Genomic DNA, 25,307 nt, shown 5'->3' with positions numbered 1-25,307 from the left:
CTGGTAAAGTCCATGTGCGTCTCGTAGTGGGTCCCCGTGCACCAAATATCCAATCAATAACCACAACCAGCTGGGCAGCTGGGCAGCCCAGTAAAGTAATACAGTCTGATGTCTACTGCCCCTAGTCAACCATCATAAGGGGATTGTATGCAGTTCTTATGGGAGATTCACAGCAATGATCCTCGCTACTTGTTGCTATTGAAGTTGGCCTCTAGGGTTGTAAACAAAAGGCTAGGGATTTTGTGGGGGTAGTGTTGCAAAACATACAACAGCTGTGACCAGGCCACAATTTTGAAGAGGGCTATAGACCCCATCATGATCAGAGGGAGAGAGTTCCATCTTGCCATATGTCCCTTAATTTTGCATGTCAAAGGGGTTATATTCCTGCCCCAGCGTTCCTCTGGGTCTCTTGATAAGAGCATGCCCTAGTGTTTGAAATTGGCTTTCTGGTTGGCACAGGTACACACCCTGTCCAAGCAGAAGCCATAATCCTGGTCAGGATAAGCAAGATACACATTAAAAGATAACCTGTGCTCAGCTTGGCACAGAACCGTCAGGGGTATCCAAAGAGACAATGTGCAAAGTATGTGTGCAACACACACACATGCACAGTAACACAATGAATACACCACAACAAGACTCTAGACAGGTTTAGAAAATAATAGACAATTATATTATAACCAAAACAAGCCTAAAATGACAACAATCCAATGTATAGAAGTTAAGATATATAGCATTTTTAAATGAATAAATGCATTAAAACACCTAGAAGCAAGCAGCTCTAAAAAGGTTACTTCAGGTTGCGCTGTATCGGGTCAAAGTTCAGGCCAAACGCGTGGAAGCGCAGGCCAGCTTCAGAACACCAGCAGGAAGAAGTGAAAAAAGTACCTTTCCTGGTCCTAAACAGTGAGATGTGTTGATCTGCTCCACGTAGTGAAGGCGATACGTCAGTTCTGAAAACGGCTGGTAGATGTGTTGAGTGATGTGCCACATTTGATTCTGCGACACAGTTGAGGGGATGCATCGATTTTACCAAGCTGCTGCCGAGGCGATACGCAGTCTAATGTACCGATCTCTGAGGGCAAAGCACTAGTTCTGATGCACTGTGCCCATTTTACTCCTGCAACTAGTTGATGCGCCAGTTCTGTTAAACACAGACATAACATTCATCAAATTCCATGCTGCAAGTGTCTGGGCCACTTCCAGTGAGTTCAGGTACTGGAGCAGGGATAGAGACTTTGATGTCCCTCAGTCTCATGCAATAGGAGGCCAGCCAACAAGCCCTTGGAGATCACTTGGAGGATAGGCAGAGCCCAGCTCTCCTTCAGGGCAGTCAGAGAAAAGCAGACAGCAGAGAAAAACCAGAGAAAAGCAGGCCTTCCAAGCCTGCAAGCCAAAGATAAGTCATTTAAGCAGAACAGCAGTCCTTCTGACATAGATTCAGTTCAAGATCCAGAAGTGCCTGATTTTGAGTGGGGTGTGTTGGTCAGAGACCCAGACTTATAGCCAAAAGTGCCTTTGATGCTGGTTGGTGAATTCAAAGCAGCTCTCTGAAGTGCACAGCTTCCTCTTTCAGCCCAGTCCTGTCCTCCAGGCTATCTATAGGGGATAATCAGTCCTTTGTGTGGGGACAGGCCACTGCCTATTCAAGTAAAGTGTTAGACCCTCTGTTGCACTCTGCCCAGGTAAGGCCATCAGAATACAAATGCATGTTGATGGCTACTCAGACACACCTATCTTTTCTGGGTTGTGGCTGTCAAGAGGGAATGCAAAAAGTGGAGCTGTCACTTACTCCAATTATTGGAGATGGGCTGTCAGGCACACAACGCAGTATGTGCAGATAAATGTCTACTTTCTTATTGTGAACAAAGCAAACACAAGGAAATGATGTACGGAGCGCTGACACTTTTCAGACACTCACCCCCTGTCACAGATTGGGATGAATGCATCATCATTCTTTAGCTCACTTCGCCACTTCAGTTCAGACCCAGCTACATGCAAATCAGTCTTGAACCTGGCTTGGCAGTTCAGGCTGGACTGCTCCCATAAGGAACAGGGTCAAGACTGATTTGCATATGGCTGGGTCCAAACTGGGGTGGTGTGGTAAGCAAAAGAATGATAGATTAAACCCAGATCCTTGTGACCGGGGGTGAATGTTTGCATTGTCCAGCATTCTGTCCAGCAATTGTTTCTTTTGCATACTTTCTTAAAGCATAGCGGCATTTCTAAAATAGCAATGTTAAATTCAACTTCACCAGTAAGTAGGATTTATCACTACCATTCCAAACATACGAAACACAAAAAAGCCTCATTGTAGTGAAAAGTGAAATATGCTGTTTGTCACTATCAGGACACGCAAAACAGAAAAGTACATGTCCTACGTTTTACTTGCATACACTGTGCCCTTAGGGCTACATAGGGCCTACCTTAGGGGTGACTTATAAGTAATAAAGGGGGAGTTTAAGGCTTAGTAAGTAGTTCTAAATGCCAAATCAAAGTAGCATTAAACTGCAAACACAGGCACTGCAGTTGCAGGCCTGAGAGAGGTTTGAAAGGCTTCTTCTGTTGGTCGCACGATCAGAGCTGCAGCCCACTAGTAGCACTACATTTACAGGCCCTGGGTATATGATATACCACCTTACAAGGGACTTGCAAGTTAAATAAACAGGTCAATTAAGTATACACCAATTATACACATGTTTAAGGAAGAAGCACATGCTCTTTAGCACTGATTCAGAGTGGTAAAGCGCTCAGAGTCTTAGGACCAACAATAGATTCAGCCAAATGTGGAGGCAAAAAGATTGGGGAAGACCACCCTCGGGCTGACAGGTCAAACATCAACTATTTAAATGCTCCAGATCACCTGGAAGTAACTCTGGAGGAATGGCCACCACAGGGATTATGACTGATTTCCCCCAGTTCAGCCTCAGGCCTGTTTCTTCTTTGTAGATTTCTAGAATGCAAATCAGCTGTAGGATCAGTTGGTTTAGGTGCTGAATATAAAGGAGGACCTCATACCACATACAAAGAGATGCAGTACCCTAATTCTACACCCCACCTCAAGCCCCAAACCTGCGCATCCCCCGATCTATTTGGCCAGTGCTTCAATCACAAGAGCGAACAGGAGAGTAGACAGCAGGTGGCCCTGCCAGTGGCCTCTGCCTAGCTGGAACTGTTGTGAGTAAATGGTGTTCACTCTGACCCTATCACATGGCACTGTGTATAACATCTTTACAGACTGAAGGACTTTAGGGCCAAAATTAATCTTTTCCATGATGCGTGGAGGAAAGGACATTCAATTGAGTCGAAGGCCTTCTCTAAGTCCAGTTGCATCACTAGGAATCTCACCTGTTTCAGTACCCTGGTGCTACGGCCGTTGCAAATATTTTGGTTTAAATATTACTTAGGGGAATCAGGCTGTAAAATGCACAGTCTGAAGGTGGCCTATATGGTTTGGGGAAAACTACAACTGAGGCCCCCGAATTATCATAGCTGTACCTGCAGCTTCGACCATTGTAAAGAAGTGAGAGAGTAGTGTTGGTGTAACCTTTTCTGCACTTGAACCGGGCACCTTCTCAGAATGCATCTCCTGCAAGGCTGAAAATAATTCCTCCTTCGACAGAGGTGCATCCAAGTCCTGCAGCATGATCAGGTCCGCAGCTATGGGGTGTTGTTGCTCCACGTGCCCGACGTGTTTGATTGGTAAAGTTTCTCATAGTAATGTGTGCAGTCATTGCCGATTGCCTCAGCAACATTTGTCACCTCACCGTCGGGCCCCGTGTCTATGGGACAAACCTGTCTGCCAGAGTTGGTTGCATACCTGTGTAGCAATGTTCCCATATTCTCGCTGTTTTTGAGAATCGGACACTGCTGCCCATGCAGGGTCTGCTATTGTGTTCCCCTGAAGAACTGCTTTCCTTCCCTCCCACAATGTGATTGGGGAGACATCTGTTGTGGAGTTTGTTCTGAGGTAAAGTTATATCTTTACCTTCATGTGTTCCAAAAATCTAACATACTTCAGTCACCCAACCTGAAGGTTTCAGTGCGTATTAGACCTAGGCATCCCCAATTAGTTAAATCGGTCAGTGGTCCGATGGTGTCATGATTCCACCCCCCTCATCTGAACATACATCACCTGAACATACATGCACACCCCCCTCACCTGAACATACACGCACACACATACAAATGTAGACTTCCCATTCTTGAAACCCACCCCTGTCCCGTGCAGCCAGCACGCCAATGAGTAAATGTGTGATTGTGCAAGAACTTAGGAACTGATTATACTTTATTTCAGGTCTTTCTTTCGTGTATTTAACTGTAATGTTATTTGTCTTTACCAAGGGTTGTTGGATTCATGGCACGAGTTTCTTGTTGTAAGCCTAATACTCGTATTGAAGCGTGATTGCCAGGGTATTGTAGATATCTTTGCAGGAAGGGTTTTGAACTCGCCTCGCAGGAGGAACAGAGAGCTGAGAGTGGAGCTGCCGTTTTCAGCGCGCACGCTGAAAAACGGCACGCATGGATTTGGCGCGCGATGCGTCAACCTTCCTTGGGTGTGGCTGGGTGTGGTTCCCCTATAAAAGGCCACACCCAGCGCAAACTGACGCTTTGCCTTCAGTCTCCATGCTTCACCGAAGGATGTTCCTTGGCTCCCTCCACGACGGCCTGCATTCCGGATAGGACAGCGTTCAGCTTGAAGGTCTGCTGTCTTTTTGAAGGTCTTCTTTCACCGCGCACAGCACCTGGAAGAAAGAAGATAACATTTAAAGCTAAGTTACCGTCTTTTCTTTCTGTTTGGATTATTGGCGCCCCACGCAAGCAAGCATCCAGAAAAAGCTAAAGACTTACCTGGAAAGACTTAGAACTTATAGAAATCCCGAGGATAAGAACAATTACCAGGACTTTGGAAAAGTAATAGAGACTTTGAGAATTATCAAAGAGAGAATGTTGATGATGTTTTATACTTAAGTTTGCTTGCCATTTTCTTGTCTTTTGTTTTAATTTGATTCTTATTAGTGAAGTGAAGGTGAAGAACAGCATGGTGTTAATTCAGAGTAAGTTAAAGAGAGTTTGAAGGGACGTATGAAGAATGCAAACATTATAGTAAAGCAGTAACTCATCATTCCCTTTTGAATATTCCCCTTACAGAGAACTAACGCAGAACAAGCCATCTTCTACACATCTCGACATCTTGCCTAACCCTCCCTTCACGACGACAACACGGACGCGACGCCAAATCTTAACCAGTCGCAGGTAGGACTCGTTAAAGCCCATAGTCACTCATAGAAACCAGTTAGGACTAGACAGATTGAGTAGTAATCAGTAATTACAAAAGTTCTCCTTATTGCTTCGCAGGTCGACAATCAAGGAAGCAGGTAGCGTCCACGATCCGGCCTACCTCCCTGATTTCTATTTAATTACCTTTGTGTGAATTTACAGTCACTAGGTGTTGCCTAGAATTTGGGGAAGTTGGTCCATAACGTCTCTGCGAAATCATCTACAGGCATCCTACAGGTAAGGCTGCTTGTAATCTTGTCAGAAGGCAAAGCCCACGACGATATTTTCGCCCAGACGTTATGGATCCTTCTATCACAAGTTCTTTGCAAGATATTGCAAATGTGTTAACGGCTATTCAAGCCGACAACGCTGCCCTCCGTAGAGATATCACAGACATTCAGAGCAATATGCAAGCTGCTTCTAGTCAGTGGGGGTATCCCTCAACTCAAAAACCGGTTCTGAAACCAGCCTCATTTCAGCCAGGACTTCAGACCTTACATTCAGGCCCCAGTTCTTCCTCTGCTCCTACTCAGATTCAGGTAGTTACTCCTATTACAGTGCCCTTAGCACCTCCTGAACGATTTTTGGGAGATAGTAATAAGTTTTCGATCTTTTTAAATCAATGTCATTTGCATTTCATCGCTAAGCCCGCTGCCTTCCCTGATGATTCCTCTAAGGTAGCCTTTATTTTGTCATATCTAGGGGGGGATGCAGCCCTTTGGTCTGTGCCGATTGTAGAACGCGATGACCCGATGTTATATAACCTTAGACTCTTTAAGAATACTATGAAAAAGTTATTTGCTAAACACGTTTTTGTCCAGTCCGCAGACCATGAATTATTGCATCTTAAACAAGGGTCTTCGGACTTGTTACATTACATTTCTCAGTTCAATAGACTAGTCATTGAGGCTCGCTGGCCAGAGGAAAAAAGAGTTTCCCTTTTTTACAAAGGGCTTAGAGATGAGTTAAAGGATATGGTTACTCAGATCCTAGATCCACCAGACACCATCGAAGACTTTATAGATTTAGTAGTAAAGCTTAATCATAGACTCTTAGAACGTAGAGGAGAAAAAGGTAAAACAGAAGTCAAGGTCTTCACTTTTAAGGAAAGGTTCAACTCTGTGAGATCTGAAGGTTCATCAAAGGGTGATTCAGGAGTCGAACCAATGCAAATAGGTACTATTAAAGGGCCCTTGAGCAAGGAAGAGAAGGACAAAAGAAGAAAAATGAATCAGTGTTTATATTGTGGCAAACCTGGTCATTTCGTTAAAGAATGTCCAGTACGCCCAAATAAACCTAAAAGCAAGAATTCGGAGGTGGCTTTAGTACAACAGTCGGAAAACTAACCGGCTCGACTAATCAAGAGGTCAGATTGTCGAGTGAGGTATCTAGCTTGGCCTCCACAACTCCTGAGTTTACTTCCCATCATCTTAGTATTACAGTCACCCTACAATCTGAAACTGACAAAGGGAAGGAATGGACAGTTGATGCTTTGATTGATTCGGGAGCTACAGGCAACTTCATAGATACTAAGTTTCTGCAGAAGTTAGAGTTCAAAACTAAAGCCAAACAACATCCTGAAGTGGTTAAGGCTGTAGATGGTAAGGAATTATCATCAGGACTAATTCAATTTCACACAGAAGTACTATCAATGACTTGTTTACAAAAACATAAGGAAAACATCACATTTGACGTCATAGATGCTCCTCAGTTTCGCCTGATTTTAGGGATACCTTGGTTAGTCAAACATAACCCTAAAATAGATTGGGTAGAAAGAACTTTGTTATTTGACTCGGAACATTGTGTATCTTCCTGTTTAACCGCATCAGACTCCCAAGTGATAATTCTGGGAAATAATTTTCCTTTGACTACAAAGAGTATACTCTTATTGGAAGGGATCCCAGAAGAATATTCTGATCTCCATGACGTATTCGACAAGAAGAAGGCTAACACTCTACCCCCTCACCGGGATTTCGATTGCCGGATAGATTTGGTACCGGGGGCTACATTGCCGTGTAGTAGAATTTATGCACTAACCGAAAAAGAGAACGAGCACTTAAGAGAATATTTGGACGAATATCTGGCCAATGGGTTTATCCGACATTCGAAATCTCCTGTATCCTCCCCCCTCTTTTTTATTCCGAAAAAGGGGGGAGAGTTGAGAACATGCATCGACTATAGGGCCCTAAACAATGTCACCATCAAAAACAGATACCCTCTCCCTCTGATTCCGACACTTCTGGATCAATTAAAAGATGCTAAAATATACACTAAGTTAGATTTGCGGGGAGCTTATCATTTGGTTAGAGTCCGCAGTGGCGACGAATGGAAGACAGCATTTCGTACTAAATTTGGTTTATACGAGTACCAAGTCATGCCATTCGGACTGTGTAATGCTCCCGCAGCTTTTCAGTTTTTCATAAATGAAGTTCTGAGGGAATTTTTGGACATCTGTTGCATTGTGTACATAGATGACATACTCATCTATTCTAAAAACACCATAGAACATGTACAACAAGTAAGAGCCATTCTCCGAAAACTACTTGATAACTCCTTGTACATAAAACTGGAAAAAAGCGTCTTCCACACCACCAAAGTGGATTTCTTGGGATATGTCCTGAGCCCTGATGGTATTGAAATGGATCCTAAGAAGATTCAGGCAGTTCTAGATTGGACCAGCCCTTCTTCAGTTAAACAGGTACAAAGCTTCTTGGGGTTCGCAAACTTTTATAGACGTTTCATACGTAATTTTTCACAATTTGTGACCCCAATTACTAAGTTACTGAGGAAGAACACAAAATTTGATTGGAATACTGAGGCTGAAGAAGCTTTTCAAAATCTAAAAAATCAGTTCACTTCAGCTCCTGTGTTAATGCACCCTGATCCCTCAAATCCATTTATTGTCGAGGCCGATGCTTCACAGTTTGCTATAGGGGGCATTTTATCGCAAAGGCACAAAGACACTGGTCAAATGCACCCGATCGCATACTACTCTAGAAAGCTAACCCTTACCGAACAAAATTACGCCATAGCTGACAAGGAATTGTTAGCCATAAAAGCAGTCTTCGAAGAATGGCGCCATTACTTGTTAGGGGCGAGACATCCAATAACCATTTATACTGACCACAGGAATTTACAATTTTTACGCTCTGTAAAAGCTCTCACAGCTAGACAGCTTAGATGGACAATGTTTTTTAATGATTACAATTTTGTAATTACTTATCGTCCGGGAAGAGAGAACTTAAAAGCAGATGCATTGTCACGATTGGGAACTGTTGAAGAGAAGGAGAGTTCGCCCCAAGAAATTCAACCAGTATTACCTGAAACTTGCTTCAAGGTAGGAGTGGTGGTCACTGATGTTATAGAAGACATTAAACTAGAAATACAGGATAAAACCCTTCAAGAATGGAAAACTTTGTATCCTTTAATGCAAAATAGAGAAGGATTATTGTATTTGAATGAGCAAATTGTTGTACCAACGCAAGAATTGCAAAAAAAAGTAATACAATTGCATCATGATCCTCTTATGTGTGCACATCCAGGAGTTGTTAAAACTAGTCAGTTAATCAAAAGAAGGTTTTGGTGGCCAACCTTGTTGAATGATGTAAAGAACTATGTAGAAACTTGTGTGATTTGTATCCAACAAAAACCACAACACCAAGCACCTAGTGGATTCTTGCTACCACTTCCAATTTCGCCTCAACCTTGGCACACGATATCGCTGGACTTTATCGTGGAGCTTCCAGAGACCAAAGAGGGTTTCAACACCATTTTGACTGTGGTAGATCATTTCTCTCGCATGGCTCATTTCATTCCTTTAAAAGGCATCCCTACCGCTAGAGAATTGACTCACACCTTCTCTAAGGAAATCATTAGGTTACATGGGATCCCCTCTGTAATTATTTCTGACAGAGGTCCACAGTTTATTTCTCATTTCTGGCAAGAATTAGGAAAGACTTTGAACATGGACATTCGCATGTCCTCAGGTTATCACCCTCAGACTGACGGTTTAACCGAAAGGACGAATCAAACTATAGAACAGTTTCTTAGGTGTGCTTTAGCAGAGAACGAAAAAGAGTGGTCAGACATCTTGTGGGTTTTAGAATTCGCTTTCAATAATTTAGACAATTCTTCCACTAGTCTATCACCTTTCTTTTGCATTTATGGTTTCCACCCTAAGAATGTCCCAGAAAATACAAGCATCCCATCAGCCATACCATCACTAGAGGAACACATTACTAAATTGGTCCATGTTCAAAAACAAGCTCAATTTCATTTAGCTCAAGCAAAAGAGAGTCAAAAAGGTTCAGCAGATCTACATAGAAAACCATCACCAGAATACTCAATCGGAGATAAAGTTTGGTTATCTACAAAAAATTTGAGAATGACTATTTGCAAAAAACTACGTCCCAAATATATCGGGCCTTTTGTAATAGAAAAAGTCATAAATCCTGTCAGTGTCAAACTCACCCTACCTGGTAGGTATAAGTTCCACCCAGTATTTCACGTATCATTGATCAAACCCTGTAATTCTAAGACTAGGTTTCTTAAAAATCCACCACCCATCCTTATTGATGGTGTTCCTGAATTTGAGGTTCACAAGATCTTAGATGCAAAGAGAATCCGAGGTAAACTCTTTTATCTAATACATTGGAAAGGTTATGGCCCCGAAGAGCGGACGTGGGAACCTCTTTCCAACGTTCAAAATTCTGCTCGATTGATCAAGAACTTTCATCTACGTTATCCTAATAAACCAAAACCTGTACCACAAGTTTTGGGAGGGATCTTGAGAGGGGAGTACTGTCATGATTCCACCCCCCTCATCTGAACATACATCACCTGAACATACATGCACACCCCCCTCACCTGAACATACACGCACACACATACAAATGTAGACTTCCCATTCTTGAAACCCACCCCTGTCCCGTGCAGCCAGCACGCCAATGAGTAAATGTGTGATTGTGCAAGAACTTAGGAACTGATTATACTTTATTTCAGGTCTTTCTTTCGTGTATTTAACTGTAATGTTATTTGTCTTTACCAAGGGTTGTTGGATTCATGGCACGAGTTTCTTGTTGTAAGCCTAATACTCGTATTGAAGCGTGATTGCCAGGGTATTGTAGATATCTTTGCAGGAAGGGTTTTGAACTCGCCTCGCAGGAGGAACAGAGAGCTGAGAGTGGAGCTGCCGTTTTCAGCGCGCACGCTGAAAAACGGCACGCATGGATTTGGCGCGCGATGCGTCAACCTTCCTTGGGTGTGGCTGGGTGTGGTTCCCCTATAAAAGGCCACACCCAGCGCAAACTGACGCTTTGCCTTCAGTCTCCATGCTTCACCGAAGGATGTTCCTTGGCTCCCTCCACGACGGCCTGCATTCCGGATAGGACAGCGTTCAGCTTGAAGGTCTGCTGTCTTTTTGAAGGTCTTCTTTCACCGCGCACAGCACCTGGAAGAAAGAAGATAACATTTAAAGCTAAGTTACCGTCTTTTCTTTCTGTTTGGATTATTGGCGCCCCACGCAAGCAAGCATCCAGAAAAAGCTAAAGACTTACCTGGAAAGACTTAGAACTTATAGAAATCCCGAGGATAAGAACAATTACCAGGACTTTGGAAAAGTAATAGAGACTTTGAGAATTATCAAAGAGAGAATGTTGATGATGTTTTATACTTAAGTTTGCTTGCCATTTTCTTGTCTTTTGTTTTAATTTGATTCTTATTAGTGAAGTGAAGGTGAAGAACAGCATGGTGTTAATTCAGAGTAAGTTAAAGAGAGTTTGAAGGGACGTATGAAGAATGCAAACATTATAGTAAAGCAGTAACTCATCATTCCCTTTTGAATATTCCCCTTACAGAGAACTAACGCAGAACAAGCCATCTTCTACACATCTCGACATCTTGCCTAACCCTCCCTTCACGACGACAACACGGACGCGACGCCAAATCTTAACCAGTCGCAGGTAGGACTCGTTAAAGCCCATAGTCACTCATAGAAACCAGTTAGGACTAGACAGATTGAGTAGTAATCAGTAATTACAAAAGTTCTCCTTATTGCTTCGCAGGTCGACAATCAAGGAAGCAGGTAGCGTCCACGATCCGGCCTACCTCCCTGATTTCTATTTAATTACCTTTGTGTGAATTTACAGTCACTAGGTGTTGCCTAGAATTTGGGGAAGTTGGTCCATAACGTCTCTGCGAAATCATCTACAGGCATCCTACAGGTAAGGCTGCTTGTAATCTTGTCAGATGGTACCCTTCTGAGAAATCGGAGTCCAGCAGTGAAAATAATACATACTGACTAGTTCTTTGCTTTCGATTGATTGCAAAGCATCAGGGACTCCACCCATGGCACCAGGGTTGAGCCTCTCTTTTCACATCAAGTTGTGGGTGCATGACATTATTGAAGTGGCCTGCTACAATAAGGTCCCACTCCGAGACTGTGGTGATAACTGTCATCAGATCTTTCATTGTGGTCGCCTGCAGGTTCGGTGAAATATACACAGACACTACCATCCATAGGATGCCATTCAGGAATTGAGTAACCACCACATATCTATCCATGGTGTCTCAGATAGCATGTGTGACCATCAGGGGAAAGGTAACTCTTGTTGAGCACCTAGTAAACCCTACATGATATACGCAGTTAAAGCCATGCTGTACCAAAAAGGAACCCCTACTCCCAAGCAAATATGTCTCTTGCAACAATAGAACCACCAGGGTCAGCTTGTGGACCTATTGAGAATTGTTGTGCATTTTATTTTATCCAGCAACCCACTGACATTGCAAGACAACAGCTTTTAGTGGATGGTTTTGTTGTCAAAGGTCTTGGTGAGTCGTTGAGCCCGTTTGACTAGGGTCCGTGGCCGTGTAATGTGTCTTGCGTGAGGCATAGTGTTGCAACCGAAATCAGCCCTATAGTACGCAACTTCAGGCGCGGCTGGCACAGGTAACAGCGGTGGGGTGTGAAGGGGTGGGAGGGATGAAGTCGGCAGAAAGTAATCACCATAGTTTTGTGTAGCTTCGCTCCAAGCAAGCCCCTCTATCTGGAGGCAATGTGTCTCTTCTCCATAAGTGAATGAGACAACATTTGTAGCTATACATGGAGGAAAGGAAGGAAGGGTACCAAAATTCTCCTGTCTGAGGAGGATGCTCTACGTCTGTCCTCTGGTTGTGACCAGAGTTGCCCTCCTATCAGTCTGCTACACTTCTTCTTAGGGTGGGATGGTTGACCCCCTACAGTCTCCCGAGATGTCATTGGCTCCTTTGTTTATATGGGCAGTTATTTCCTCTCCACTGCTCACTCCCAGGCCTCTTCCGGGCTCTCAAAGAAAATGGTTCTCCACTGTGACATTAATTTCAATTTGGCAGGTTATATCAGCATATATTGAATGTCCACAGCCCTGACTTTCTACTTAATCTCTAAGAAAGATTTACAAAGGAGCTGCACTTTAGTTGTGTAATAAGGGAAGAGTATAACCCTGGAGTTGGTGCAATGGATGTCTAGATGTTGGCGTACCTGCCACAGGATATATTATCAGTTCACAAAGTTCAGTACCCTGATGACAATGGCTCTAGTGGTTCCCCCCCGGCGGAGGCCTTAGGGCAACCACCCTGTGTGCCCTTTCCAGAACAAAGTAGGGGGAAAACTCACAATCCAGGATCCAGGGTCTGAAGTATTCCATGAGGAATTTCTCTGGGTGCTGGTTTTCCATGCCCTCTGGGAGGCCCACCAGCCATAAGGGCAGAGGAGGGTCACCCCCTACACCTGATACAGGGAACATCTGCCTACGCTGGTCCAGGACAGGGGCCACGCCCTCTATCCTCTTGAGACACCACAGTGAGGTGGAGTATTACTGTACTTGTTTGACTGTCCAAGTGTTTGCTGTAGTAGTCTCCCAGGATCTCTGGGCTCCTGGGGGGTCACCTCCTGAGGGGGAAGCTGTGTGCCCATCTCCTACCTTTGGGGTGAGACGTCATGTGCGGGTTTCCACCCACCCAGGCTGCAATCGTAGTCCTGGATTCTCATGTTGCTCAGTCTGTCTCATCTACCCTTGTCCGCCAATTTGGCTGGGCTGTCACAAGCCCATGTGGCTGCCTAAAGGTGAAAGGGGGTCCCTACCTCTCTTCTCCATGTGACTGTTTCTTCTGACTCGCTGTGCCCCAAGAGTGAATGCTGAAGTAAACGTGGGTCGCTGCTGTGGGATTGCAGCTCCAGGTTGTGTCCGTTAGCGTCATGCCAGTCTCACGGCAGGGCGTTGTTTGCCTAATGCGTTTCTCTTGTCCCCGGCTTGGGTAAGCTGAAGGGGAAAAGCGCGGAGGCCGCCTCATGGATTTTTGCCTCAGAGAAAAGGTTGCCCCATAGTCAGCTCTTCCAGGATGCAGTTGCAGTCCTGGCTACTTATAGCGCCCAGCCCATCTCCTCCACTTTAAGGTACCTGTTCCGCTATTACGAGCTACCGCTTGGAAGTGAAAACAGCTTTGTCCCACACCCCGGCTAATCAGCTGTCTTCTCTCCCTCGCTCATCCCAGGAATCGATGCAAAGGGGGGTTTGCCACGGTGGGTTCACAGCTCCAGGTGGAGTTTGCCACCGGCAGGCCATCTCTCGGCAGGCCATACGCACACCCATGTTGTCGATCACCAAAATGATCTCTCTCATCCCGGGCTCCCTGGATGGGCCAAAGGGGGTGAATATGAGGGCCATTGTTCAGGTGCTTGCAATCGAAAAAAGGTCGCCTAAGGGTCGGATTCAGCACGATTCTCAGAGCAGACACCAGTTTGTTAAAAATGTGGCCACAATCCTAGGGTGCTTGGCCACCCCCCCGCAGTAATTTCTTCCCTGATGCTCTTTACAATGTAGTTGAGGAGAGTGATATGTCAATGGTAGATGATCCCTTTGGAGCCAGGATGGTATTCATCAATAAGGTAGAAAAAGGTAGAAAATGTATTGTTTAGGAGTCATATAAGATTTCTTGAGTAAAGAGCAGAGTGAGCACTTCTAGTAGCAGTACACTTGTACACTGCCAGCTCACCATTATTCACTATTTCTGCATCTTTGATCTATTACTCACAAATAGAAACATTTCACTCACACATATCTTCTACTTTAAAAGGTGATGAACGCAAGGTGCTATGGATGTGAAATGCCAAAATAGGAAGCAAGCATAGGATGCAGTTACTTGTGCAATTTTTTTTCTCCATTTTTAGTTGTTTGAGGTGTGCAGCGTTTCATGACTTCCATCTCTGGAAACTTATAACAGTCCACATTTGTTGACAATGGTCTTGGTAATGCTGATCTTTTTTATTATATTTTCAGTATCCATATAAACTACTTGAAGAAGTAACACCACCGGAACACAGAGATGCCTTCAACATCCCCACCTTAGCAGCTGAGAAACATGTGAGTCTTCTTTAAAATACCATAACATCATGTTTATGTGCCTCCTCTCTCGGACTCTGTTTCTTCCATTCCATCTTCACAAATCAAAGTAAATCTGCAAGATATCACAGGAATAACTGCCTGTGGAAAATGCACTCCATTCTCAGAAACAAAGGAATTCTTTACGATACTAGCAAGGAGTGAATGGTGTAGCAACTCAATCCGTCTCTCAGCCACTGGTACCCTTAGAAAGCTAGAGCTGATTTCTTAATTTCAAAGACGGTTTTAGTGCATAGAGTAAACAGACAGAGTTGGAATCTATCTCCTGCTGGTAACAGGGATTAATTAAAACAATTGTCTTGACTACTAGACTAACCTCTTCTGTGAGAGATGAGAAAACAATACACTGGGTTGATCCTACTTGTGGACAAGCAAGAACTTATGGGCTCAAAAATTCCATTTCACTCTAGGATCAAATTTTGCCTCACTTCTAAACTAGACAAAGGAAACATCTGGCATTGGCTTTGAGCAAAGAATAAAAAAATCTTCTCTTAAAAAATTGGTCACTCCCAGATTTCGCAGGTGCAAGTGGGGTGGCCGCTCCGTTTCTGTGGCAGCCGTAAAACTCTGGAAATCTTTGCCCCTTCTGATATCCAAGGCAGACTCCCTTCCGGTCTTTAGGAAGCTCTTGAAGACCTGGGACCAGATGCATGACCCATTTTTGCATGCACAAACGGGTTAGCGACCCGTTTGCACATGCAAAAACTAATTGGGCCATGTACAAACCCTATTTAGCAAGTAGCAATTTATTTGCAATTTGATAAATAGGATTTGCAACTCACAATTAGGATGGGGCATTCCGAGGGTGTCCCTTCCTAATTGCGATTTGCTACCCTATGTAAGGATGTTTTGCGATTGCAATTGCAGTCACAAAACACTCACAATTTACCGCCCTCTTCAAGAGGGTGATAATGCACTCTCAAATGAGAAGGTGTCCCCAGGGGACCCTTCCACTTTGCAAATGCAGGGGAAAACAAAAACGTTAATTTGTAAACACATCCAGTTTTCCTTTAAGGAAAAGGAAAAGGGGCTGGATTTAAAAAAAATTGCTTTATTGAAAAGCAGTCCCAGACATGGAGGTCTTCTAAGTCGAGCAAGTCGCCATACCTTTGAAGGCCAGCCATTCTTACTGGGGTCGCAAACTGCGAGTGCCTCATGAATACTGATGAGGCATGTATTGTGCAACCCCATTGGGAATCACAAACAGTGTCTCTGACACTGTTGTACATGGCATTTAGCGACTCGCAAATTGCGACTCGAAATTGAGCGTAATTTGCAAGTCACTAAATGCCCCGGTCGTACATCTGGCCCCTGGTTATTTGCCTCCTAGCAGGTTATTGTTGCTGTCACTTCTCCCTGTTCACTTAGCGCCTTGACACCAGCTGGTATAAGTGCGCTTTTTATAAATACTATCCTATCGTATTACCTAGGATCAACCAGTTTTGCCATTTTAGAGAGAAATATATCAACAGTTTTACAAGTCTAAATAGCCTTCTTGTTTCCATTCTCTCTATCTATCAGCTTGAGAACATGATCAAAATGATGAACAGCACTCTCAGGTTGTGCGAGTTCATACTATCTACAGAGGGCGAGGTAAGATTTTGATGCTTTTTTCTGTCAATGTGAGAGAGAGTGTGAGTACTATCCAATTGAAAGAATCACACAACTAACCGTTACTAATCAATGTGGTCTCTGGAATGTAATGTAAATGTAAGGTGGATTTGTAAAGCAGTACTTGTCACCCATGAGGGTATCCAGGGGTTTCTCCCATCCAATTATGGGTTTGCTTTACTTGCCAAATAATCCATCCTATGATACACACTTTGCAGTTTTCCACAAATAAATGTTTGGCTTGTTTAGAAGGATCAAATATAACACATGGTGCTGCGCGGTGGCAAACGTTAACTACTCACCTGATTGTTTCACCCAAGTGTTATATTGGTACTAGAGAGGCAGAACGTCTTGTGAGAACAGCATTAATATGTGATGAAACAGCATAATAGTATTATCACAGAATGCACTACATTATGTTGCATCATTTTCACTGTGTTCCATAATTTGGCCTTCCAAATGTGTCTCTGAACATGAATATTGTGAGGCACTAATATCATTGACAAAAAGTCGAGAGACAAAATGTCAAAAGGTATTTGCATAGATTTTCTGTACCTAATTCTACATCTGTGTACCAAAAAAAACATACACATATATCTTCATTTATGTGGCGTTAATAATGGCAAATGTATACATCCCTCTGTGCATTTACCATTCGATATTTTGTCTCTCTATATTTTGTCCACTGTTTTACTGAGCCACAATATTCTTGTCCTAGATATTAAAGAATACAATCGGCCCTTCATAGTCTTAGAATTCCAGAACCACTTCTGATGGAAGACATTTGATTAATGTTTTAAATTACATTACAGTTGGGTGTGTAGAAAAAGAAGTAAATGCATAGGTTTTCAAGAGTCTTGGGAAAAAGTTAAATCAACATACGACATGGAGAGACTGAGGCTCACATCCCAATGGTGCTGTAGAAGGGGCGTTTCTGGGGTAGGGTCATTCAAAGCAGTCCTCATCATATAAGAAACACATTTATGTTGATTAAGATTGGGTGCAAAACCTTTTAAAAGAGAAAGACTTTGTTTATATGAATTAATTACATGCATCATGTGAGAATAGAGCTCCCAAGAGCTTGACTGTCATCCCTATATGGATGCTTTGGGATTGCCACAGAAGAGCAAAATAATTCTGCAAATCTAGTTCAGATGCAAGGGGGGCCCGATGGGTAAGTAACATTATCTGCCCCCTAGAGTCCAAGACTGGTGTTTATCAGGTCGCGGTCAGATTGTTATAAATAATCTGAATGAGTACAAAACTCCTACTGGCTGTTTAGAGACTTCAAAGAGTAGTAGAATTCTGTGGAGTAGCTCCTGCGTGGGAGAGGTTGTGACACTGGAGAAGAGATGAGGCCGCTACTGGAGTACAATATTGTATGGAAGCACATTTTTATGAACTGTCTTACCTCTTGTAGTGTTTAAAGAGGCATAATCTCTTCCCAGCTAACTCCCCCTTTACCTTACTTAAAGTTATTTAAATCTTTGCAAGCCAACATTTAAAGCAAGGCAATAGATATTTTATGAGCTCATGGTGCCTCCACGTTGCTTGCTAGACTGTGAGGATGGGCAATTGCCTACTTTACCAATCTGACCTTGTACCTTTCAACTTTCAGGTTCCAGCCGAAATGCCATCTTTCGATTCTGACCACTGTGACTGATATCACTGATCACATTTATGGAGGATCCCTCACCATTTCCTTTCTTTACATATTTATTTAAATAAACACTTATTATATACCTATTTATGTATTCCATATTTATTTGTTTTATTCAACAGCAAATGTTATACCTCCATTGATATCTTTTTTTAGTATTGTATTTATTAACCACTTATTGATGCCTTATTATTAACTTGTATTATATTATAAAACTCAATACAAATTTTCAAGACAAAAAATATGTGTAATGTGAATGTTCCTACCCACACTTAACTGAAGGTAAACATTGTCCATTTTTTGTTTGTTATGCATTTTAAGGTGCCCTTGGAACATAATAAATTAAATAAAGAAAATCCATACTCTTGCCTTTAATGAGAGCTATCATATATTCTTGGCTACATGACTGGCATAATCCTTCCAGATAGAGTTTTAAAACTAAGTAGGTGTGGGGCGTATTGCAACACTCTTGAAAAGGCACACTCAGCAAGGTTTTTTAATGCAAAATTTAAGATTTGGGTGGAACATGTTTCTTAAATCACATTCCCAAATTTGAAACACAGGGACACACTGGTCTTTGTCTATGAATTTGCTTGGTTCAAACATGTGCAAGAGAAGCAACATGAAGAAAAGAATTCTGTTTATTAGCTGGGCAGTAAACTCTGCTGCACTTCCGGAGTTTGCAGAGTATTTCCCACTCTGTGCCCCGCACAGAGCACGGAGATCTGAAAAACTCTGCAAAGTGGCATGGAGTGGAGTATTTCCTCTCTCCTGGCTCACCAAGGCTTGACTATCTCCTGGCGAGAATCCTCAACATGGGTGGTCACAGCAGATCGTTACTGCTCATGTTGAAAAACCGGCCACTTGCATTGAGGAAGCTGCCACTCAAGTTAAACATGTTTTCAATTGGCAGAAAGAAGCTTGCTCCTCTTGCTCTGCTTGTGGTGCTGTTCACGCTGTTTTACTTCTTGTGGTAAAAATCAGCAGCGTGACTTATCTCACTCTGCTGCTTCTGGACCTCCATGGAGCGCTGTGGAATTTTTTGTCACTCAAGCCTACTAACTTGTCCCTTGTTTATGTAAACGCTTATGCCAGCCATTAAAAAGCCATGAAGAATCTAAGAAACCACATTTACACAAATTACCATAAAAACGAAATCCATGCTGATCACATTTATGAATCTTCTTCAACTATTTTCAACCATCTTCGTTATTTGGGATGTTTCAATGGACAAAAATAATCTCACTGTTTCAATTATTATGTAGTGTCCTTGAGCAGGGTAATGGGCCCATACATCTTTCTTGAGGAAATAAATAACAAAGTAAAAAAAAAGTGAAAGAGTATCTAAGCCCCTAACTCACAGGAGATTTTTCGCTTTTTACCCCAAATGATTTTTTCGACTCCTGACTCATTCTAAGAAGGAAGAGATGTAACTGAGGATCATATGGCTTCTCTGGCATAAGTAAGAGACAAGGTAATTAGTAAACAAACCCCGTAGCTGTGTGTCTCAAAATGTCCTTTCTTATTGTTAGATTTGGGGGTCTGTAGTTGGCCCAGGTAGGTACTTGTGACAAATAGGGCCCCTTGCCTCTAGTCTGGGTAAGGGGGGTATACTCCTAAAATAACCCCTGCTCACCCAATTGGTAGCTTGGCACGAGCAGACAGGTTTATCTCAGAGGCAGTGTGTAAAGCATTTGTGAACACATACAGTAATCAAGTGACAACACTACAGATGGATACCACACAGGTTTTATATAAAAAATAAGTATTCTTTATTTAGGCTTATCACAAGACCACTACCAACAAAAATTCACAATCCTAAAATTAAGATGGTCGTTTTAGCTTAGTTCTCTTTAGTTCTTAAAATGCAACACTTTGAGTCTATGTACCTTAAGATGCGACACGAAGGGCAACGAAAGTGTTGCAACGATGGAAATGCAGCTAATATCCGGTGCAAAGAAATAAAGATGGTGCTTTCTCCTTGATGCGACGCGCTTCCCGGTAATGCGGCGGCATCTGCTGCAATGTCGATCCTCTTCTCCGGCGATGAGCGGCGACAGGCCCTGCGACATGCTACTCGGAGATGCGGCGGCGACTGATACAACGTCGATCCTCTACTCCTACGACACGCTTCCCGGTGAGGCGGCGGCGTCTGCTGCAACATCGATACTCTCCTCTGGCGATGCGAGGCACCTCATGTTGTGAAGAGGCAGCTCTGCGACACACTTCTCGATCTTGAGTCGTGCTACCAGCTCCTTGCGACGCGCAAGTCCCTAAAAAGTCCAACACAACTGCAGGCACTTCAGGGGAACTCTTGAGGAGCCAGTGGGTGAAGTCTGCTGTGGTGTGGAGTGCAAAAAAACGATGGATTTGAGCCCAGATCTTTTGACTAGGGTGTGAGGTTCCGCGACGATTGTAAGTGGTGTTTTCGACTCGCACGAATATGGTCGAGTCTGGTATCTACGAACCGCAAATGACGAGTTTAGTGGGTGTGCGCAGTTTCGCTGTGCTAACCTAAACCGTTCGTTTGTTACGTGGGTTTTTCATCTGTACCCACGGGTTCCATCTTAGATACGGCATCCATTTTGTTTCTTGCCCTCAAGTAGCCAGCGAACGGACGTTGTCCGTTTCGCGACTCTGGGATTCCCAAGACATCCGCGGAAGACACATGTCCTTTGAAAGTGTCTTTATGACGAGGGGGATGATACTGTAAGGCAGATGGCCCCGCTCGAGGCTCATCTTGCCGTGCCGGTCTATTGTCTCAGCCGTGCATCTCATTAGACACGTCCCTTTGATGCCTGTAGCTCGTGTTTCCCGATACCTCCCCTTTTACACCCTTTTCGATCTCCCCACTGTTTCCATCTTCCTCTGCACCTGTCCTTGTTCCTTCTTCGATCTGTTTTACTGCCGATTGGAATGTATTAATGGTGGGAAGATGGGTTTTTACAGTTGGGAACCACCAAATGTTTCCACACTTATGCCCCGGACCTTGAATGTATCAAAGTGACCAAAGTGACCCCTCTCGGGGATAATTACGGGAACCGAGTTGTAAACCTTTGTGTACCATGTAACCCTATGGGAGAAATCTGTATAAAAGGAGCGATCCACAGTAGCAATTTGAAGCAGTCTCCTCGAACTTACACTCGTTGTACTTCCTGTGACTTCTGTGTTCCCTGCAGTAAATAAACCTCGAATCTTTGACGCCGAAGGAAGTGTCCCGTGTCTCTGTCATTTGTACGCCGGAGCAGGTTACCCACGAAGGTTTCAGGTGTTGTCCCCTGGCACCGCTGGGTCTTAAATAACCCAGTCCTTCAGTTGGCGCCCACGTGGGGCTGCATCAGTGGTACCGGTCCAAGCCCGACGATCGTGAGGAACTTCGTGTGAAATCTCCGAGGGAAGGTGCACTCCGCTTCATCGATCCTGTTGTCGAAATAAGTGGCCCGAAGACTTTTCCCGCGAAGATTCCCGCCTCCTGACGGCTGCGACGGACTGCTGCCCTGACTGTAGACCTGTTTTGGCGCCTGGCGTAGACCTTGGTATAGCGAGACGATTGACGGGCCTTCCTGGTGACGCCATCGATCTTTGAGTTAAGTATTTGTGGGTCGCTCCCAGAGTTCTTGGTTGTGGTTGCTTAGTTGTTGCATGGTTCCATTGCATTTGTGGTTCTTGGTACTTTGTTGTGATATTTGACGACTGCAGCCGCCAAAGACCGAGGGTTGTTGCTCTTTGCAGGGACTTGGTAAATCCCGTAACCCTTGACGTTTGTGGAACTCGGCTAGTGTGCAAGATGCCTGGTCGCAGTACTCTGTTTAGTTGTTTCAGACGTTGTGGTACGGATTCCCGACTGGAGGACTCTTGTCCGATACCTCCGGTTGGAACTCCCACTTATGAGCTCTACAGTAAGCACGGGCTAGGCCCGATTACTTTCAATGAATACTGGATTTGTTACACTAAAAAAGATGGTGCCCTTAGTTGGCCACCTCATGGTAGTTTTGAGACCCCGATCTTAGATAATCTTGAGGCTAAATTGTTTGAGAAAAAGTCAAGGCCGGCCATGTTTGATGCCTTTCGGTTGTGGCGTAAAGAAGCCCGACAGAAAGAGATCAGACAGACTAAACGCAATCAGAGAGATGGTGTTGCTGCCATTGTAAAGAAAGCAGAGCAGTTTCAGCGTGATAAGGAGGATAAGCAAAAGGAAGTGTTTGATAGGCTACAGCGTATGTCCATAGATAAATGCTATCCTGCTTTGCCTACGGAGTCGGATAACAAGGAAGAATTAGTTGAGGATCCTTTAATGTCCTATCTTATGAAGTCGCCACCTCCGTATGTACAGGGTACCGCGCCTCCTGTGGTTCCCCCTGTACCTGCTCCTCAACCTGTTCCTCAACCTGTTCCTCAACCTGTTCCTCAAACTGTACCCGTTCTTCCGGCTGTTCCCGCTCCTTTGCCTACTGCTGTTCCTACTGCTCCTCCGCTTCCACATACTCCTGCTCCCGCTACTGCTCCTACTCTACTTACTCCTGTTGATTCTTCTGCTTCTACCTCTTCTCTTGTTAATCCCTTATGCTATACTTCTCCATCTACTCGATGTCGTACCTCTCCGGTTGCGGCTAGCTTCTTCAATTCTCTTGGCCCTGTTCTTGGGTCCGCTGGTTCGGACGGTCCTCAAAGACGTAGTCAGCTTCCCGGTAACAGGGAACGTGCTGCGTTATATAACATGGCGATGGGTTGGATGACGTACCCTCTTAGAAATCCTCCACGTGCTGTACTTGATACATTCTGTCAATTTAATGTACCGACACAGAGGTACGTGTTCGAAGAAATGTGCAAGGTTCTGCGCGACCAGATATCGGCCGATGCATCTGACGATGTGTTGACCGCTTTGTCGGATCTACAGCTTCAGTTCTCGAGCGGAATGATAGTGGATACCAACGTTCGACGCGCTGTTGAGCGGTTGCTATCTTTCCGTCCCTCTCCGATACCTCAAGCATTGTTTGTTGAGGAGGTTGAGAGACAGTTAGATCCGTCTGGTCAGTTTCCTATGCATGAAGTTCCACCAGTGTGGATGCCAGGTGATGCTAATGCTGTTCCTATTGTCCTGCCACATTTCCAGAGAGTATGGATACATCTCCCATGGAAAAGATCAGAAGTTTTACAGGTGAAGCAATCTTTGCCTGACCCTCGCAAGAATCCTGCAGGGTACTATAAAGAATTGTCGCAGCTCGTAGACGCTACGATAATGAATCTTGCCGATATCGATATGCTGTTCGGCAATGTCGTACCTCAACCGGTATGGGCTAAGATTCGTCAGGAAAATCATCCAAACGAATTAGGTGGCGATTGGGCTGCTCTTACTGCGGACGATACACGACAAGTTGGCGGGGCTAAGCCTGAACAGCTCATTACTGCTCTCCCTCAAAGAATAATTACACTAATGAAAACACTTATGCCAGCTATGAGGGTGAACTGGGACAAATTGTCAGCTTGTAAACAGAAGAAGGACGAGAGTGTCTCTGATTTCTTTACGAGATTTGAGGAGGCATTCATCGACCATAGTGGTCAGGATATGGGCACTGAGGGTGGTCAACGGTTGTTTGTGGATAAATTTGTCTCTAACTTATTGCCCGACTTGAGCAATAAATTAAAAAATTCTGAGAGTGCGTGGGCCGTCTCTACATCTGCTCAAATATTGGCTACGGCACAGTATTACGAAAACAGAGAAAAAGAAGAGAACGACTGCGCTGATAAAAAGACGAAAGAACTTAAAACCAAAGTGTTGTTGCAGCAGGCCTATCCTCCGCGTTCGAATCAGAATGCTTCTCAGCAAGATAGATCGCAGTCGCAATCGAATAGGTCGCAACCTCGAAATGACTCCTCTTCCCAAAGATCTTCGTTAGGGTACAATCAGTGTGCCTATTGTAGACAGGAGGGTCATTTAAAATTCAACTGTCCTGTTCTAAACGATCGTAACAGTGGTAACTCATCTAGAGGAGGTCGTGGTGGTTCTCAGCAGACATCACGTGGTAGGGGTCGTGGTGTTCAAAATGATCGTTCACATAACTCATCAAATTCCAATAACTGTTTTGACCACCGTGGATCATCGCAAGGACGATCTGCGCAGTACAATGTAGATGATTATTACGTCGATCAGGGAACTGACGACAGTAATTACTAGGACAGCCATAGACAAGGAGAGGGAGTGGTATCAGTTCCGGTTGATCAGAGAGGGCCTTACATCGCAGTTGCTACATCGGGCGTCGTTGAGCCTTTTCTGTTGGACACTGGTGCAGCGAAAAGTTCCATAATGCATTCGAAACTCCCTGGCGCACCTTTGTCTGGCTTAACAAATGTTTCCATTGGATTCTCTGGCGCCCCCGTTAGCAATCCAGTTTCGCGCCCTTTGCCCCTTACAATTGGGCCTCGTGAGCTTCAAGCTCCGTTGATTTTAACTACTGGTTGTGGTGAAAATCTTTTGGGCCTGGATTTGCTAAAACGTTTGTATGCAACTTTGTATTGTTCTCCTGCGGGTGTAAAGCTTACGTTAGGTGAGAGGGTTGTCTCTCCTATGTACTTGTCTCTCGATAAGCTTCCACCGGAATTGAGTTCTCTTCCTGCATCTTTGTGGGCCACAGGTCCCAATGATGTGGGCCTGCTTGACATCTCCCCTTATGTTGTTCAGCTGAAATCTAATGTACGATTGCCACGTATTCCCCAGTATCGAATCTCTCTTGATGGTGAACGAGCACTGTTAGCGATCATCTATGATCTGATCGAGAAAGATGTTATTGAAGAAACGCGGGGAAACGTGTGCAACAGCCCTGTACTGCCCATTCTAAAACGTACTGATCCTTCGAAACCGCCTGTTTATCGTTTTGTTATTGATTTACGGGAAGTAAATAAAATTGTGATTCCTCAGTTCCCTGTTGTGCCTGACATCACGGCGCTACTGACTCTGATTCCAGCTTCTGCATCTTGGTTTTCGGTGATCGATTTGAAAAATGCTTTCTTTAGCATTCCGATTGCCGAAGAAAGCAGAGACCTTTTCGGTTTCTCTCTTGGTGGTCGCAGCTTCCGGTTTAAACGTGCTCCTCAGGGCTACTGTGAGAGTCCATCGATTTACAGTCAAGCCTTGAAGGGTCAACTGGATGCGTTTTCGTTGCCGGCTGGTGCGGCCTTAATCCAATATGTCGATGACTTATTGGTGGCTGCAGATACTCAGGACATTTGCAAAATTGCTACGGTGTCGTTGCTGCAACATCTCTGTGACTTACATCACAAGGTGTCACCTTCTAAACTCCAGTATTGTTGTCAAGAAGTAA

General features: G+C 44.1%; 1 protein-coding gene across 1 annotated transcript in view; it reads left to right on the top strand.

The window, feature by feature from the left end:
• LOC147749191 (maestro heat-like repeat-containing protein family member 1) overlaps positions 1-17,991 on the top strand; it is a 64,519-nt gene extending 46,528 nt beyond the window's left edge. The window contains exons 12-14 of the mRNA XM_086936547.1: positions 14,595-14,678; positions 16,239-16,310; positions 17,947-17,991. Of these exons, the coding sequence (XP_086792673.1) occupies positions 14,595-14,678; positions 16,239-16,310; positions 17,947-17,991 (201 nt within the window). The remainder of the gene's footprint in view (positions 1-14,594; positions 14,679-16,238; positions 16,311-17,946) is intronic.
• Positions 17,992-25,307: the final 7,316 nt, after the last annotated feature.

Source organism: Lissotriton vulgaris, chromosome 1_1 (assembly GCF_964263255.1).
Source record: "Lissotriton vulgaris chromosome 1_1, aLisVul1.2, whole genome shotgun sequence".
NCBI classification, from domain to species: Eukaryota; Metazoa; Chordata; class Amphibia; order Caudata; family Salamandridae; genus Lissotriton; species Lissotriton vulgaris.
This window is presented reverse-complemented; position numbering and strand designations above follow the sequence as displayed.